Source organism: Apostichopus japonicus, chromosome 13, assembly GCF_037975245.1.
Source record: "Apostichopus japonicus isolate 1M-3 chromosome 13, ASM3797524v1, whole genome shotgun sequence".
Classification (NCBI taxonomy): domain Eukaryota; kingdom Metazoa; phylum Echinodermata; class Holothuroidea; order Aspidochirotida; family Stichopodidae; genus Apostichopus; species Apostichopus japonicus.
Window position 1 is genome coordinate 21,771,209 of NC_092573.1, and position 13,901 is coordinate 21,785,109.

At 37.4% G+C, this 13,901-nt stretch overlaps 1 protein-coding gene across 1 annotated transcript; it reads left to right on the forward strand.

The window, feature by feature from the left end:
- The first annotated feature begins 4,595 nt into the window (after positions 1 to 4,595).
- On the forward strand, positions 4,596 to 7,212 carry LOC139978702 (heparan sulfate 2-O-sulfotransferase 1-like). The gene has a single exon (XM_071989127.1). It carries the CDS (start codon positions 5,145 to 5,147, stop codon positions 6,381 to 6,383), a length of 1,239 nt encoding a protein of 412 aa, XP_071845228.1. The 5' UTR covers positions 4,596 to 5,144; the 3' UTR covers positions 6,384 to 7,212.
- The last annotated feature ends 6,689 nt before the right edge of the window (positions 7,213 to 13,901 follow it).

Below are 13,901 nucleotides of genomic sequence, written 5' to 3' on the forward strand. Positions count from 1 at the left end.
GTCGTATGAATAGGCCTAAACGAAGTATCGCTTCCAACGACTATACAGGCATTGAAGACTCGCCCCACACCGCGTGTCGCCCTCTAAAAACGTTAACTTTCCGTTGCTTGCAAGTGAAGTTTTCTTCTTGTCGCTACAAAATGCAGACAGTAATGAAACGTGATGCCTTGTTATCTTTATCTGGACCTGAGATGTCCAACGCTACTATGTATACTACATGTACATGTGATTGACCGAAGCTGCATGTATTGACTGCACACTAGTATCTAATTACCGACGGTAGCAAGCTGTGTTTGTATTTTCTGTGATCGATGGTGATGTCTAACACTTATGTTACACCTCGTTCGAAACTAGGTCAGATTACCGGCATCAGACGTTTCTTTTTGCGCGAGTCTTCACTCCCTTTAAGCCGATTAATGTAATAAAGCCAATGGACCATGGTGCTGGACAGACAGTTTTGTAGTGTCTGAATGCAAGAAGCTTAACACGATGAAAGTGAGCTTTATAAACAAATTTATTTAAAACATATTATAGTAAATCATGAACAATGAGATTGCCTGCATGCTTAAACTGTACCGTTGAAAGAATAGTCCAGACCAAAATGAGAACTTCAGACAAAACAATTGAAAGGACGACTACTGAACCCAATTGTCGAAATCCCATCGCTATAGCATTTTTACTTTTTGAAGTTTTGTCCAAATTCTAAATTCGATTGGGCCAATAACAAATTTTACTGCAAAAAAACCAATCATCTAATTAGAAGGAAATACATAGGCTCTGTAGACAAAGTGTGAACGATACATTTATGTACTGTAAACAGTATGAGAACAGAGCACACAGGGTTATCAGCTAAGAGTATAGTGACTTTCTCTATCATAAATCAAGTTCATATATTTAGTTGGACTATCCCTTGAACAATTTAGCGGATGGTAGTCAGGAATAAACTCTTCAATTTAGGTAAAGGAACATTCGTAACAATTCCGTTACCATGGTTACACGTGTTTGGGAATGGGGCATATTGCGAATGTACCTAATAAACTGGTCGCGTGTGAGGCTTCCCCCCCCCTTGGCCCACTCGAGATCTTTGCCCCCCCCCCCACCTTCATCCCCCTAATGGACAAATCTGGTTACGCCACTGCAGTGAGACAAACACTTGTTACTGAAGAAAGATTAACTTGTTCCGTATATCACCAAAATCGAATGCGTGTCTAGTGGTTATGAGATTACAAACTTTGCTACATTTTGGTCAAAACTTAGTGGGCGTTTGCTAGCGACGTTGTGTCAGGACAAACAAGGTTAGTTGTCCTATTTGTAAATTAACACTTTACATAAATTTGATGGGTTTGCTGACTAGGTCAGTCATTTGTTTTCTATGAATGGTGAAAATCTTATGGCTTTGCTACGGGCAGATTTGACATGGTTTGAATTTAAATTTGGGGGGGGGGGGGGCCAACAATATGTGAGGGCAATATTTCAGAATTGATACGAACAAGACATGCACATTGCAAATATGCGTAACAATAACATTTGAAAAGGAAAGTAACTTAGCTATCAATCTACACTTTCTGTCAGGAAAGTCGAACTTATAGGTCCACTTAGCTGGCAGAAAATCTTTAGATAAAATGTGATGCTGCCCTACTATATATCTACGCCACAAAAAGTACTGTTCGAATATGGCATATTCAATCGTAGTTATATCATGGCCGCAACTAATATCCACGACTCTGATGTCTTTCATCCGCAAACAAAAGAAAACTTAGATAAAGCCAGAGAAAGATCGAAGCGATTTATATATAAATTGAAAATTACCCACGGCGTTTTATCAAATATTGAAAGCAAAAGACTATAATCTTCTGAAAACTCAAACATTTACATTTTTGTATTTTGCGAGTGGCAGTAAAATCACAAATAAATGAAAGTTTATACAATGAGTTGTCATCTTCCGAACATACAAATGATGACATTAAACTATTCATTACTATATTAAAATAACTGATCATCATCATCATCATCATCATCATCATCATCATCATCATCATCATCATCATCATCATCATCATCATCATCATCATCATCATCATCATCATCATCATCATCATCATCATCATCATCATCATCATCATCATCATCATCATCATCATCATCATCATCATCATCATCATCATCATCATCATCATCATCATCCTCATCATCATCCTCATCATCCTCATCATCATCCTCATCATCATCATCATCATCATCATCATCATCATCATCATCATCATCATCATCATCATCATCATCATCATCATCATCATCATCATCATCATCATCATCATCATCATCATCATCATCATCATCATAATCATTATCATCCTCATCATCATCATCATCATCATCATCATCATCATCATCATCATCATCATCATCATCATCATCATCATCATCATCATCATCATCATCATCATCATCATCATCATCAACATCAACATCAACATCATCAACTGCCATTTCGCCCAACTAGCATGGTCATTTCGCCCAACCAGCCTGGTCATGGTCATGCTGTTTGAACTATGTTTTATGATAAGGGTGAAACGCTACAACATTGCGACTGAGTAATAAACCAATGTGACTTTGAACATAACAAAGTCCATTCGTTCAAAGGAAAAACTCCGAAGAAGGAATTATACAAAATCATTTATCAACAGCGCCGCTATTTATGACAATTTTACTAAAGCTCAACCACAAAATCCGCTCACCGCCGTTAGTCTTCAAATTCGCCAATACAAATAAAGAAATAACAGTACATAAGTGTATACAACACAGTATACACTTATAAACTGTAAATATATTACGATGAAACCATGAACTCTCTCAGATACTTTGAAAGGTCACTCAGGATAGAGCCCGGGCACGACGCCTAAACAACTTGATCCACTCTCAGCCCTGTTCCCCTTGCATCGAGACTGTAACTGTGTATGATCCCAACAATGTAACGTCACGTGACGTACCACAAGGTCCCTCGGAGATAGATCCTACACGTGACCTATATATCAAAGGTTCATGAGCGGCGATCCACTGTTTATCCTTGACACAGTCAAACTCCAGGCAATTCAATATATGTTATGATGGTAACTAACTGATATATACATGTATCTAAGATGGGATTCTTCCGGTAGAAAATTATAGTCACCTTATCGACCTGAAAACGGAGACTGATAGGAAGTTAAGGAGAAGGTCAACAGCTATTAACCGGAAGCTTATAGTGGACAATCGAGTTACTGATCACCATTTGATAGAAGATATGAAAACCTTTTAAAATGACCATCCTAACACCTGTATGGATCACTGACCAGTGTTGCATATATTAGTAGCTATCTGGTGACGAGATAAAAAGAAAACCATTTGTTCCTTTTGGCATCAAACTACATGAAATATCGTTTTATTATAACTTAGTCATTTGTGGCAACATTCCCTCACCCCCCCCCCCCCCCTTCCCGATCTTTGTGATCGAGAAATTATGAGAAGTTTATGAGAAAATTATGAGAAATTATGACGTGCCTATTGTGATAACCTGTCAGTATGCCATTTCAGAGCATTTTACAGTATTATTCGGTCTGGCAGCATTTTGGGTACCCCTGCATTATACCATTCAAGCCATGTGCCAAAATTATGACGATACGGCTTACTCATTTCGTGGCATTATGGGAAGCTGAATAGACATTACATTCTTACGACGGCATAATAATTTTAATTGGTGCAAAATGTGCGCCATGAGAAATAACACTTTAGAAGCATCCCGGCATATAGAGGCACGTTTCATTTGATCCGTATGATATATTATATACATATTGGCCATGTCGACAGACACACCAGAATGGATCGACTGGAGGAGATGTAGGAGGAGTAACTATGACTCTTACTGAAGATAAATTGTGTTGTGTACATGATGTAAATGATGCACTGTTTGAAAGTGAGTTTATAGCCAGATTTGTGCGGTAGCCTATACAGTTGCATGATTATGAGGACAACTCTAATTAGCAGGAGTCATGATTAACGGCCTTGCAGCAAGGGCGTAGGAACTGGGGGCGCCAGCCCCCAGTGAAAAATATGGAGGGCGGAAGTATCATTCCGCCCCCCGCTTCGCAAGACAGAAAACCCCTTTTTCATTTCCAAATGAGAAAAAAATCTCATTTGGAGCACCAAATTGCAGATAAGGTCAGGTGAAAATGCAAATTAATATACAAAATGGAGTGGGTGGGTTGAAGTGTGCTATATTGCACCAAATTGCATCTGAGGCCACCTGGAAATGCAAAAAAAATCCAAAGGGGGAGGGGACACCCCTTCCCCTTAGACCCCTCCCCCAGGTCGGCCATCAGTCTTCAGCCCCCCCCCCCCCACTCAAAAGTACCTTCCTACGCCACTGCCTTGCAGTATCTGTGTTAGATATCCAAAATGCCCCGAATACCGTACAAGATCACACTGATTGTACAAGAGCGAGTATACATGAAGGTAAACTATAGCGCGTACAGTCTGTCAAGAAATATAAGCCATGCCATATATACATAGGATATACTGTATACGCCATACCGACCATATCAACACATGACTTTATGACCCAAACAATCTTCCGTTATTTCTGTTACCGTTTCACGCGCGGAGCACAATTCACGTTCTTTGTAGGACTTTGTTGATTACACTCAACACTCGACGATTACTCTGTTCAGAAGTTTCAACGCACAACTGTACATAAATAATATGTACACATCTCTTCTTTCGTTAACAGTTCGAGAGAACGTTACTTCAAATTAACAAACGGAATTACTCGCATGCGTGTTGTGGACATCAACGTTGTCCGCAGGTAAAATATTGGCTAGTTTTTATATCTGTGAAACGGATTAAGTTTTTTCTGTTTTCAACCGATGATCATCAAGTTTCCATTGAATTCAAGACTGTTTTATCAATGGTTGCCATTTGGTGGAGATGTAAAGGCTATGTTTGTTTATGGAAGCCTATAACGGAGATAGAGGTAGTATTGCTATAAGTTAACGTCCTCTGTTAACACAGCGAAAGCTATTGCAACTATCACTCAGTTTTCTTGAATAACGTATGTGCATTGAATTAATTCTTTTGGGAGCATATATAGGCAGGTTCCGCTTGTTAATATGAAAGGTCTACAACCGAACGATCTATGTAGAAGTTTCAAGCTGATTCTTGCATTTGGATCTATTTGTACACTTTGTGTTTATCTTAGACTTAAAAACACTTCCGATGAAGTTTCGGATCAGCAGAGGCGAATGTTGAAACCACATCATCGCGAGGAAAGTCCTACAAAAAGTACTAACACAGGGAATATACTACATGAAAATACAACGAATGGTGTACTAACTTTTCAGAACAAGACCAAGGGGAAACTTGATGCCATTAATGTACATTCTCCCCCGGAGGATGAAATTCATCCGATGCTTGCTAGAGGAGAAGCCCAACCAGAAATAGTCACAAATTATAGAGACAAGCTAACGGCAGACACGAGATTTAACAAGTCACAACTTTCAAGCCTTTCAGCTCGTAACCCTGTACTTGTATTCAGTGTACCGCCAAAGTGTGGAAGCAGAACTTTGTTACTGGTTGCCATGTCGCTAACTAAAGCTGGAAATAATGACAGTTTCCGTGAGATAACCACACTAGTGGATTTTAAAATTGTCGAGAAAGGAAGTATTCAACAGAAATTTAATTATATCAATAGTGCAATAGCCCAAGCCGATACACCAGCATTTCTGTATACCCACGCTTATTATATACCATATGAAAAGGAATTAGGCATGGACCTGAACCACGAGATAGATAAAACAGTCATACGTATTAGCATTATTCGTGATCCATTTGAACGGAAAGTCTCCCACTATTACTACTCTCGGTTCCGCGACTCGGAGCCGGAGACGAAAGAGGAACTCGTGTGGCGTAATTCATTGAAGACAATTAACACGGAGTCGTATGATGAATGCGTTCGTCGGGGACGACCTGAGTGCGTCGCAGAATTGTTTCAAGTTCGCTTGATTACTCAGTTTTGCGGTTATGAAAAGGGTTGTAAGAAAGCTAATAGAGTCTCTTTAGAGAGAGCGAAGGAGAACGTGAAAAATCATTTCTTAATCGTTGGAATAATGGAAGAATATGAAGAATTTATCAAGTTGTTGGAGAAAATGTTACCGGAGTTATTCAAAGGTTCGATCGAACAATATAAACAAGTTATGAAAAGTGAGAGGGAGTCGAGTATGAAGACGACTAATAAAATTAAACCAGAAAATTCAACCATCGATAAAGTCAAACATTTGATGAGATATGATTATGAATTTTATAATTTTATTAAAGAAAGATTTCAGGAACAAAAGAAAAAGTATTTATGAATACCAAAAAATAACGTAAGCTGGGAAAAGAGTTTCGAAATTTGGGCCTAATTGATTTTCAGTGAGACATCATAGTGTAATGAAGTAGTACCCCTCGTCTTAGCTACAATGGATACTAATTAAAATATCATATCATTTATGCCATAACTGTTCCTTTCTAAATATTCTAGTAGTGATCTTAGTGTAGGAAATGTATTGCTTTCTCAATAGTATAATGCTTGTCAGAAAGTATATTTTACTGGGTGGCAATAAGTGAAGAGTTGCATGAGGCTGTCTGGCCATTAGCAACGTATAGCCAAACATATTTATGTTTTATTGTTTTAAGTCATGTTACCAAGGTTGTTATATCATCCGAACTTGTTCACTGTTTATCCATGTTAACATTCTGTATACATGCTAACATATGTGATTTAGTTCAGCTAACATATATATAGGCTAAACTGGGTTAACATTTTGGAATAATAAAGCTAATGTAGTCATTGCAGTGCAATATTATAGCTATAACATATGAAACAGTACTACTAGTAACATGTGTTAGGCTCATTATAAAAGCTTCAGTCTGCGTCAAGATATAGAAGGTTGTCCGAGTTCAAAAGAACGTCTTATAAAACATGGTGTGAATCACTGAACAAGCAGCAATCACCATGGCTTAATATCATAATTCATAATCATGGACGTTAAATATGAATCTAAGAGACTGACTTCGGTCAGCTTGCGGCTTTGATAAGCCAATGAGGCTTCTTCGCGAGTTCCTGCTTGCAGGATGATCTAAAATACATACGGTACAATATATACATATATGAATATGGACAATAATCGGTGCTTAATATTGATCTATCCCTTTCCGTTGTTCTACCGACGTTCAATTAAGATGGGGTCAGTTTATTATTCCCCACAGAATTATCCTTACAAATAAATATCTTTATTATGATAAACGCCATTAACTCCAAAATTAACTCCAACTGTACAGTTTGCCACAATGAAATCGAGACAATTTAACATATGTTTTTTGGTGTTGCAATTTTTTACATACTTTGGAATTATTTGCAGAACATTTTTATCAACACAAACAATAAAATAAACCTTTGGGCAGGGGCGTAGCGAGCGGGGGTGTGGGGGGTGTCACACCCCCCCAATAATTTGGTCGCTGTCGGCAAATTTTGGGTCTGTCGGCAAAAAGAGAAAAGGTGAAGAGAGCGGAAGGGGAAGAAAGAAGGAAAGCTGAATAGAAAAAGGAGAACGGGAGCTTCTTCCGTGCCAAATTTGACTTAAAATATGCACCAGATTGCATCTAAGGACGCTTCAAAACTAAAAAATTGCCAAAAGGGGAGGGGAACACCCCCTCCCCTTAGACCCTCCCCCATTTCAATCACCACTTCCAGATCCGTCGACAAATCAAATTCTCCACACCCCCTCAACAAAAACCCCTTCGCTACGCCCCTGCCTTTGGGTCTTATTTTGGGGGGGGGGTTCGGGTAGCGGGTAGCTTATCTTGCTATGTGATTTTGGTCAAGGTTCATGACCATGATTAAATGCAGAAATATTTAATAGATTATTTTAACATTAACGAATATAGCTTTAACAAAATATGAAGGTAAATATTTGGGAAAGGTACTGTCTATCATGGTATAATTTATCGGGCTTGAATGATTAATTTAATAATGTTTGTACATAAATATATATATATATATACATATATATACATATATATATATATATATGTATATATATATATATATATGTATATAAATATATATATATATATATATATTTATATATATATATATATATATATATATATATATATGTGGGTGTTTGTGTGTATGTGTATTGAAATTGTAATGAGTTGGAAATCCAGAACAGTGGAAAAACTTCCAGCCTCCACCGGGATTCGAACCCTCCCGCTGTATATGCGGACCGTGACCCTAACCACTAGGCTATGGACCCTGATTGTATATGTCCAGAGCTTCGAAACCGGTAAGGAAGGTCGTAATTTCACTGTAGGCGTTTGACACCTGTATCGAACAATACTAGTTCTGTTTTGGTAACATATTTGCCTTACTCTGGAGATCAAACATGTTGCTAACCAACTCGAAATCATTTGTGATTCCTAAAGCCGAAAGTGAGTTAAGTTTATTGACTGTTTGGCAAGAGGTTGGCAAGTTACCCATATTGAAAAACAGTGTAACAACTGTATCACCTTTAGTATAGCACTTGTAGCCTTATAGGAGAGGGGTTGATTAAAGTAAAGGGTAGTCTTCATTATGGCAGCAAAAATGTAAAAGACAAAAATACTGCACTAAACAACTTTCCCACAATTGCCTGGCGTTTGCCTTTATTTATGATATTGTTCTAATTTAACGGACAGCACACCTGCATATAAAATACTACTAAGCCCCTGCTCAGTTATAACAGACCATCTATATAGAAAAAAGAAATTGAGTTACTAAACGTCAGAAATATGGAATTGAGGATTAAACAACTTCGTGTATTTGTGGCCACTTTTCTTGTTCAAAATGTCTATTTTGTTAAGCATTTCCAACACAGATCATTGCATCATGCAGCTCATTAAAAACAGCACGAAAAGATAAAAAAAAACATGGAAAGAAAAATGCCTCAAATTTCCCTTATTGTCTAATCAATATGATGAAAAGATGTTCGTCCTTTTAGAAGTTGTCCGCATTTTAAAGGGAAAAAAACCCTTGAGACTGACACTGACAATGGCCTGCTTTGTTTCAATGGGGCGTTTCATACTCTTTACATACATACATATATATATATATATATATATATATATATATATATATAAAGTAGGCCTATACTTGAAACACGAACAACGTCTATAAATGAATGCAGGAAATATTTCTATTGACCTATATGCATGCTATCATAACATACCAAGCCAGGTCATATCTGAAACCTTTCATACATAGTTATATAGTATCATATTAAATTTGAATTTCCGTATTATATTATAATATGTCATCAAAGTCTTTATGTAACGTTATATTACAATACGGGTATAAAACCCAATGTGAAAAAAAACATGTTGGTTAATTATTCTACAGTCATTCTTGTTCAGATTTGAAACTATATATAAACAAATAGTCTTGGAATGAAATATGATTCCATCTAACAGGGTAATGCAGCTTTCGTGAGTTTGTTTTCAATTTCGATCATATGATGTAGGCCTGTAAAAAATATATAAAATATTTAAACACATTACACGGAGCACAATTCAAATTAATTAAGCTAAGAGCACCATTAGCAAATGGTGAATACCCTACGGTTTCAACAAATTTTGCGCGCAATATACTTTAACTATAATATTATTTTCTACACCTCGATAGCTTCAAAAACAATTTTTTTTAAAGCGTTCAGAGAAAATGTCGCGGAAACAAATTTGCGACTTATTCGTTTGGACTTTATCCCCTTATATTTGTTGCTGTATCCTCATGTTTGGTTTTCACGGTTTGATTAGATTACACAGACAAATCCGTCTTTAATATTGTTCTCCTCCCAACGTTTGAACTGCACATAGTGTGTATTTACTCGGTAACTTAGCTGTTTGCGTATGCACTCTGTTGCATGCATATAAGGTTAGGGAGTTGCTATACTACTCCTTGCCATATATCACCGGGGTAACGCTGAATAACATAGGCTATGAGATGTACATGCAATAGCGTCCATTGATTGTGTATATATCAGCAGTATATTGCTATACGGTGGAACTCCTTGGTAAACCGAGTACATCTATATGGCAAACAAATGCTCCAGGACGAGATCGTATTTATCGATAGAAGTTACACACGCTTTATCGACCTAATTATTATGTATTTGGCTTGCCATACAAGTACGTGCAAGACATTATGGTATACGCAGATTAACACTGCTATAAGAGTGTGTGTGGTCCCTGCCTTTTTTTTTGTACCCGCCTATATGCATGGATGGAGATATGCGCAGTCTCATATGTCACTGTGATACGATACATAACGTTTTCCTGTAATGTTAGCCATAAAAATCTGTTATATTGTACAAACGGCCAGCCACAGAAAAAATAAAAAAGTCCAACTTTCGACGATAATTTACGGCCTTTTTTTAAACAGTTCATGTCTTTCGAACAGTCCGTTGTCCTAATGGAATATACGTATAAAAGGCTATATTATGCTATATAAAATGTTATATTATCCACATGAGTGTAATAATATGTCGGGAGTATAACACTATCACGATGACATTCATGGCCATATATATATAGCATCGTCATGCTAAAGGAGGACGTGCCAGTACACGGGATCAGGTTCATACGGCGCCGTTCCATCATGTTTATAGTTAATATTTCCTTGAATGCTAAGGTTCACCTCAGGCCACCACAGGATACAGATTGTGTGTTGATGGTTGGTATCATAGAAGTTAGGCATGGGCTCAAACATCTAACAGTGTAAAAGCATGCAGGGCAGTGGCCATAACGTATAGTAAATGATTACTCCTGGACTTTGGACACTACAGCCCGTTAACGTATATATTAAATCACCTTTTGTGGTATGTTAATGTTTGTTCTATTTTTGTTTACTTATACGTTTAACCGGTCATCATTGTTGGTTTATACCTTCGCAGGTGTATCTACCTCTGACCCTACAGGTAGCATATATACGCCCATTAAAAGCCCCATTGACTTACACACTAAATCACAAAAGTGATGTGGTCTCTTAAGACTAGATAGAAGTTCTCACTAGCTAAACGCTATACCCATCACAGGATAGCTGACAAGTTGGCATTTCATGGCACTATTAATTTTCCGTACCATAACCATGCAGATTTTTTGCTACGAGAGCCTGAAGTTTTCGTCACTTGTAAACAAACCTCTTTACGCAGTCGTAAAACAATTTTCGTACGCTGCTCCTGGGAGGGCTGAACTGGTCTAAAATTGACCCATTTCTTGGCACCACATGTGCTTCCATTCATGCTCTTTAACATCCAAGCCACAAAACGCAGATCCTAATTGATAACATAGCAAAAAAAAAAAGTTGTTCTCCTGCTCCTAATTGTCACTTTTCCTGAGCTAGGAGAACACTTGGGGCGGATTGATATAGACGCTAGTGTAATAGGAGTATGCCACCTACAACTTATTCACTGACCATGGGAGAGTTCTATTGATTAAATTCAACGTATAGGCTCAATGCGGAGCATATAGTTTCGAGGCGGTAGGGTGAAACTGTTGAATTTTACGAATACGTGACCATTTAATAACTTTATAGCATATAAAGGGTCAATACTGATGACCTACTAATTCCAAACAATAACACAAGACATAAATAAACTGAAGAAGACAGAAAATGTCAATCTATCGTGAATTTGTGTATGATCTTTGTAAAGGATGAGTGAAGAGTATACCTGTTCCCTCACCGTATATGTCCCTTTATTGTGACTCCCTACACTGGGTGTCAGCTATATGGAAATAATCTTAATTGCTACTCAGTTATAAGTGACCATGACCTTGGAATTGGGGAGGGGGAGGGGAGGGGGAGGGGGTTATAGAGATGATCATTTTGTTCGTTTCAGTGTTTCAACATTTTAGTTGCAATGATTCCACTTTTTCTAGTCGGTTTTTTTTTCGTTTTGATATTTCGACGTCGTCTTTCCGAGCTTAATTAAAGTGGCACTTTTATGTTTCCACAAAATTGAAGGAACCGTTTTCCAACCCCCACCCACTTTCCGCCCGGCTTCCTGACATGAAATAAAGCCTGTATGTTTTTCACATTCTTTTGAAAACAAAGAACTGTTTTCTTGCGAAACTATAGTTTGCCAAAGATCACGTATATAAAGCATAAAACCAGAGTGTTTAGAGTAAATCTTTCCTTCTTATGAACTTATGAAGGGTTGTCTCCTTGAATGGATAAACAAAATATCAGCAAACACATCTGCAAAGATCGTTTATGAAATGATTTGATATTAATCTGACGAACCAGTCAAGAGACCATAATATTGTATCTGGAATAATTCAAAACCAGCACTCTTTTGAAGTCTTTTGAAGGTTATGTTTTCATAGTATCCTGTTCAAGGGTATTCCTTTGGCAAACATTGTAAAAAATATCTGAGAAAGATATTCCACACTGTTAGTCAAAACCTCGATACTAATATCTTTATTTTGAACTCGAAATATGAATGCTTAAACGTTAGGAAATTTTGATTTGATATAGGGGTCTACCGTCCATTATAGGACAACAGGAATTATATATAGGTGGCTTGTGATGTCTTCGGGGCAAATGTTCTTTAGAAACTCTTTCATTCCTATTATCATGTTCATGTTAGTATATATCCTTGAAATATGATTTCAACTGGGAAAGTTTTCTTAGCTGTCAATTTTCTCTATTTTTTTAAGGTTTTCATAACAATGAAAAGTTTTTTTTTTTTTAAAGCAGCTTAACTTTCTTCTGAATAAATGAAGTAATGATGATATAAACGAAAAGCAAGTGATTTTTTTTCCTCATTTTAATTACAATGATGGTGGTGACATCATACACGTACCCCTGTCACCAGAAGTTTTCACAAAATATTAGTGTAAACTTGGTAGATAATTAATAAATAACTATAATGTAATAATAACACAAGACAGGTTATTCCAGTTGTTGAGGCTCTGTATTCAATAGTAATAATGCGTATATAGTACTATAGTAGAACAATCTGTTTGAAATGGTCCGGTACGCCTATGAGAGTACATGTAGAGATATGCGGTTCAGCGTCGAAGTTACCTTCATCGCTTTAATAGAACGAACATTAAAGAGATGACTTTAGGCCGGCAGAATTTTAGCGTTGGAATGTCATACTACAAAGTCAAAGTTGAATTTGACTGCTTAACATTTTCTGTATCTACAGGTCAGAGCCATATCCTGACAGCAGTTTGCTGCATTTTCAACTCTGCTAATTGTAACATATTGTACTGCAACCTGCAGTTTAGACCAACCACTGCCAGTCCTACCTGGAGGTAACATACTTACCCTGACCCAGCCACCATCCTAGCCTATCTATGCCCATATATGGATTTAAGAGTAAATGAGTCAGGGTAAGTATGTAACCTCCAGGTAGGACTGGCAGTGGTTGTTGAGGCTCTGTATTCAATAGTATATGTATAGTACTATAGTAGAACAATCTGTTATATAAGCTCATTTACTCTTAAATCCATATATGGGCATAGATAGGCTAGACTAGGATGGTGGCTGGGGTCAAGGGTAAGTATGTAACCTCCAAGTAGGACTGGCAGTGGTTGGTCTAAACTGCAGGTTGCAGTACAATATGTTACAATTAGCAGAGTTGAAAATGCAGCAAACTGCTGTCAGGATATGGTTCTGACCTGTAGATACAGAAAATGTTAAGCAGTCAAATTCAACTTTGACTTTGTAGTATGATATTCCAACGCTAAAATTCTGCCGGCCTAAAGTCATCTCTTTAATGTTCGTTCTATTAAAGCGATGAAGGTAACTTCGACGCTGAGCCGCATATCTCTACATGTACTCTCAT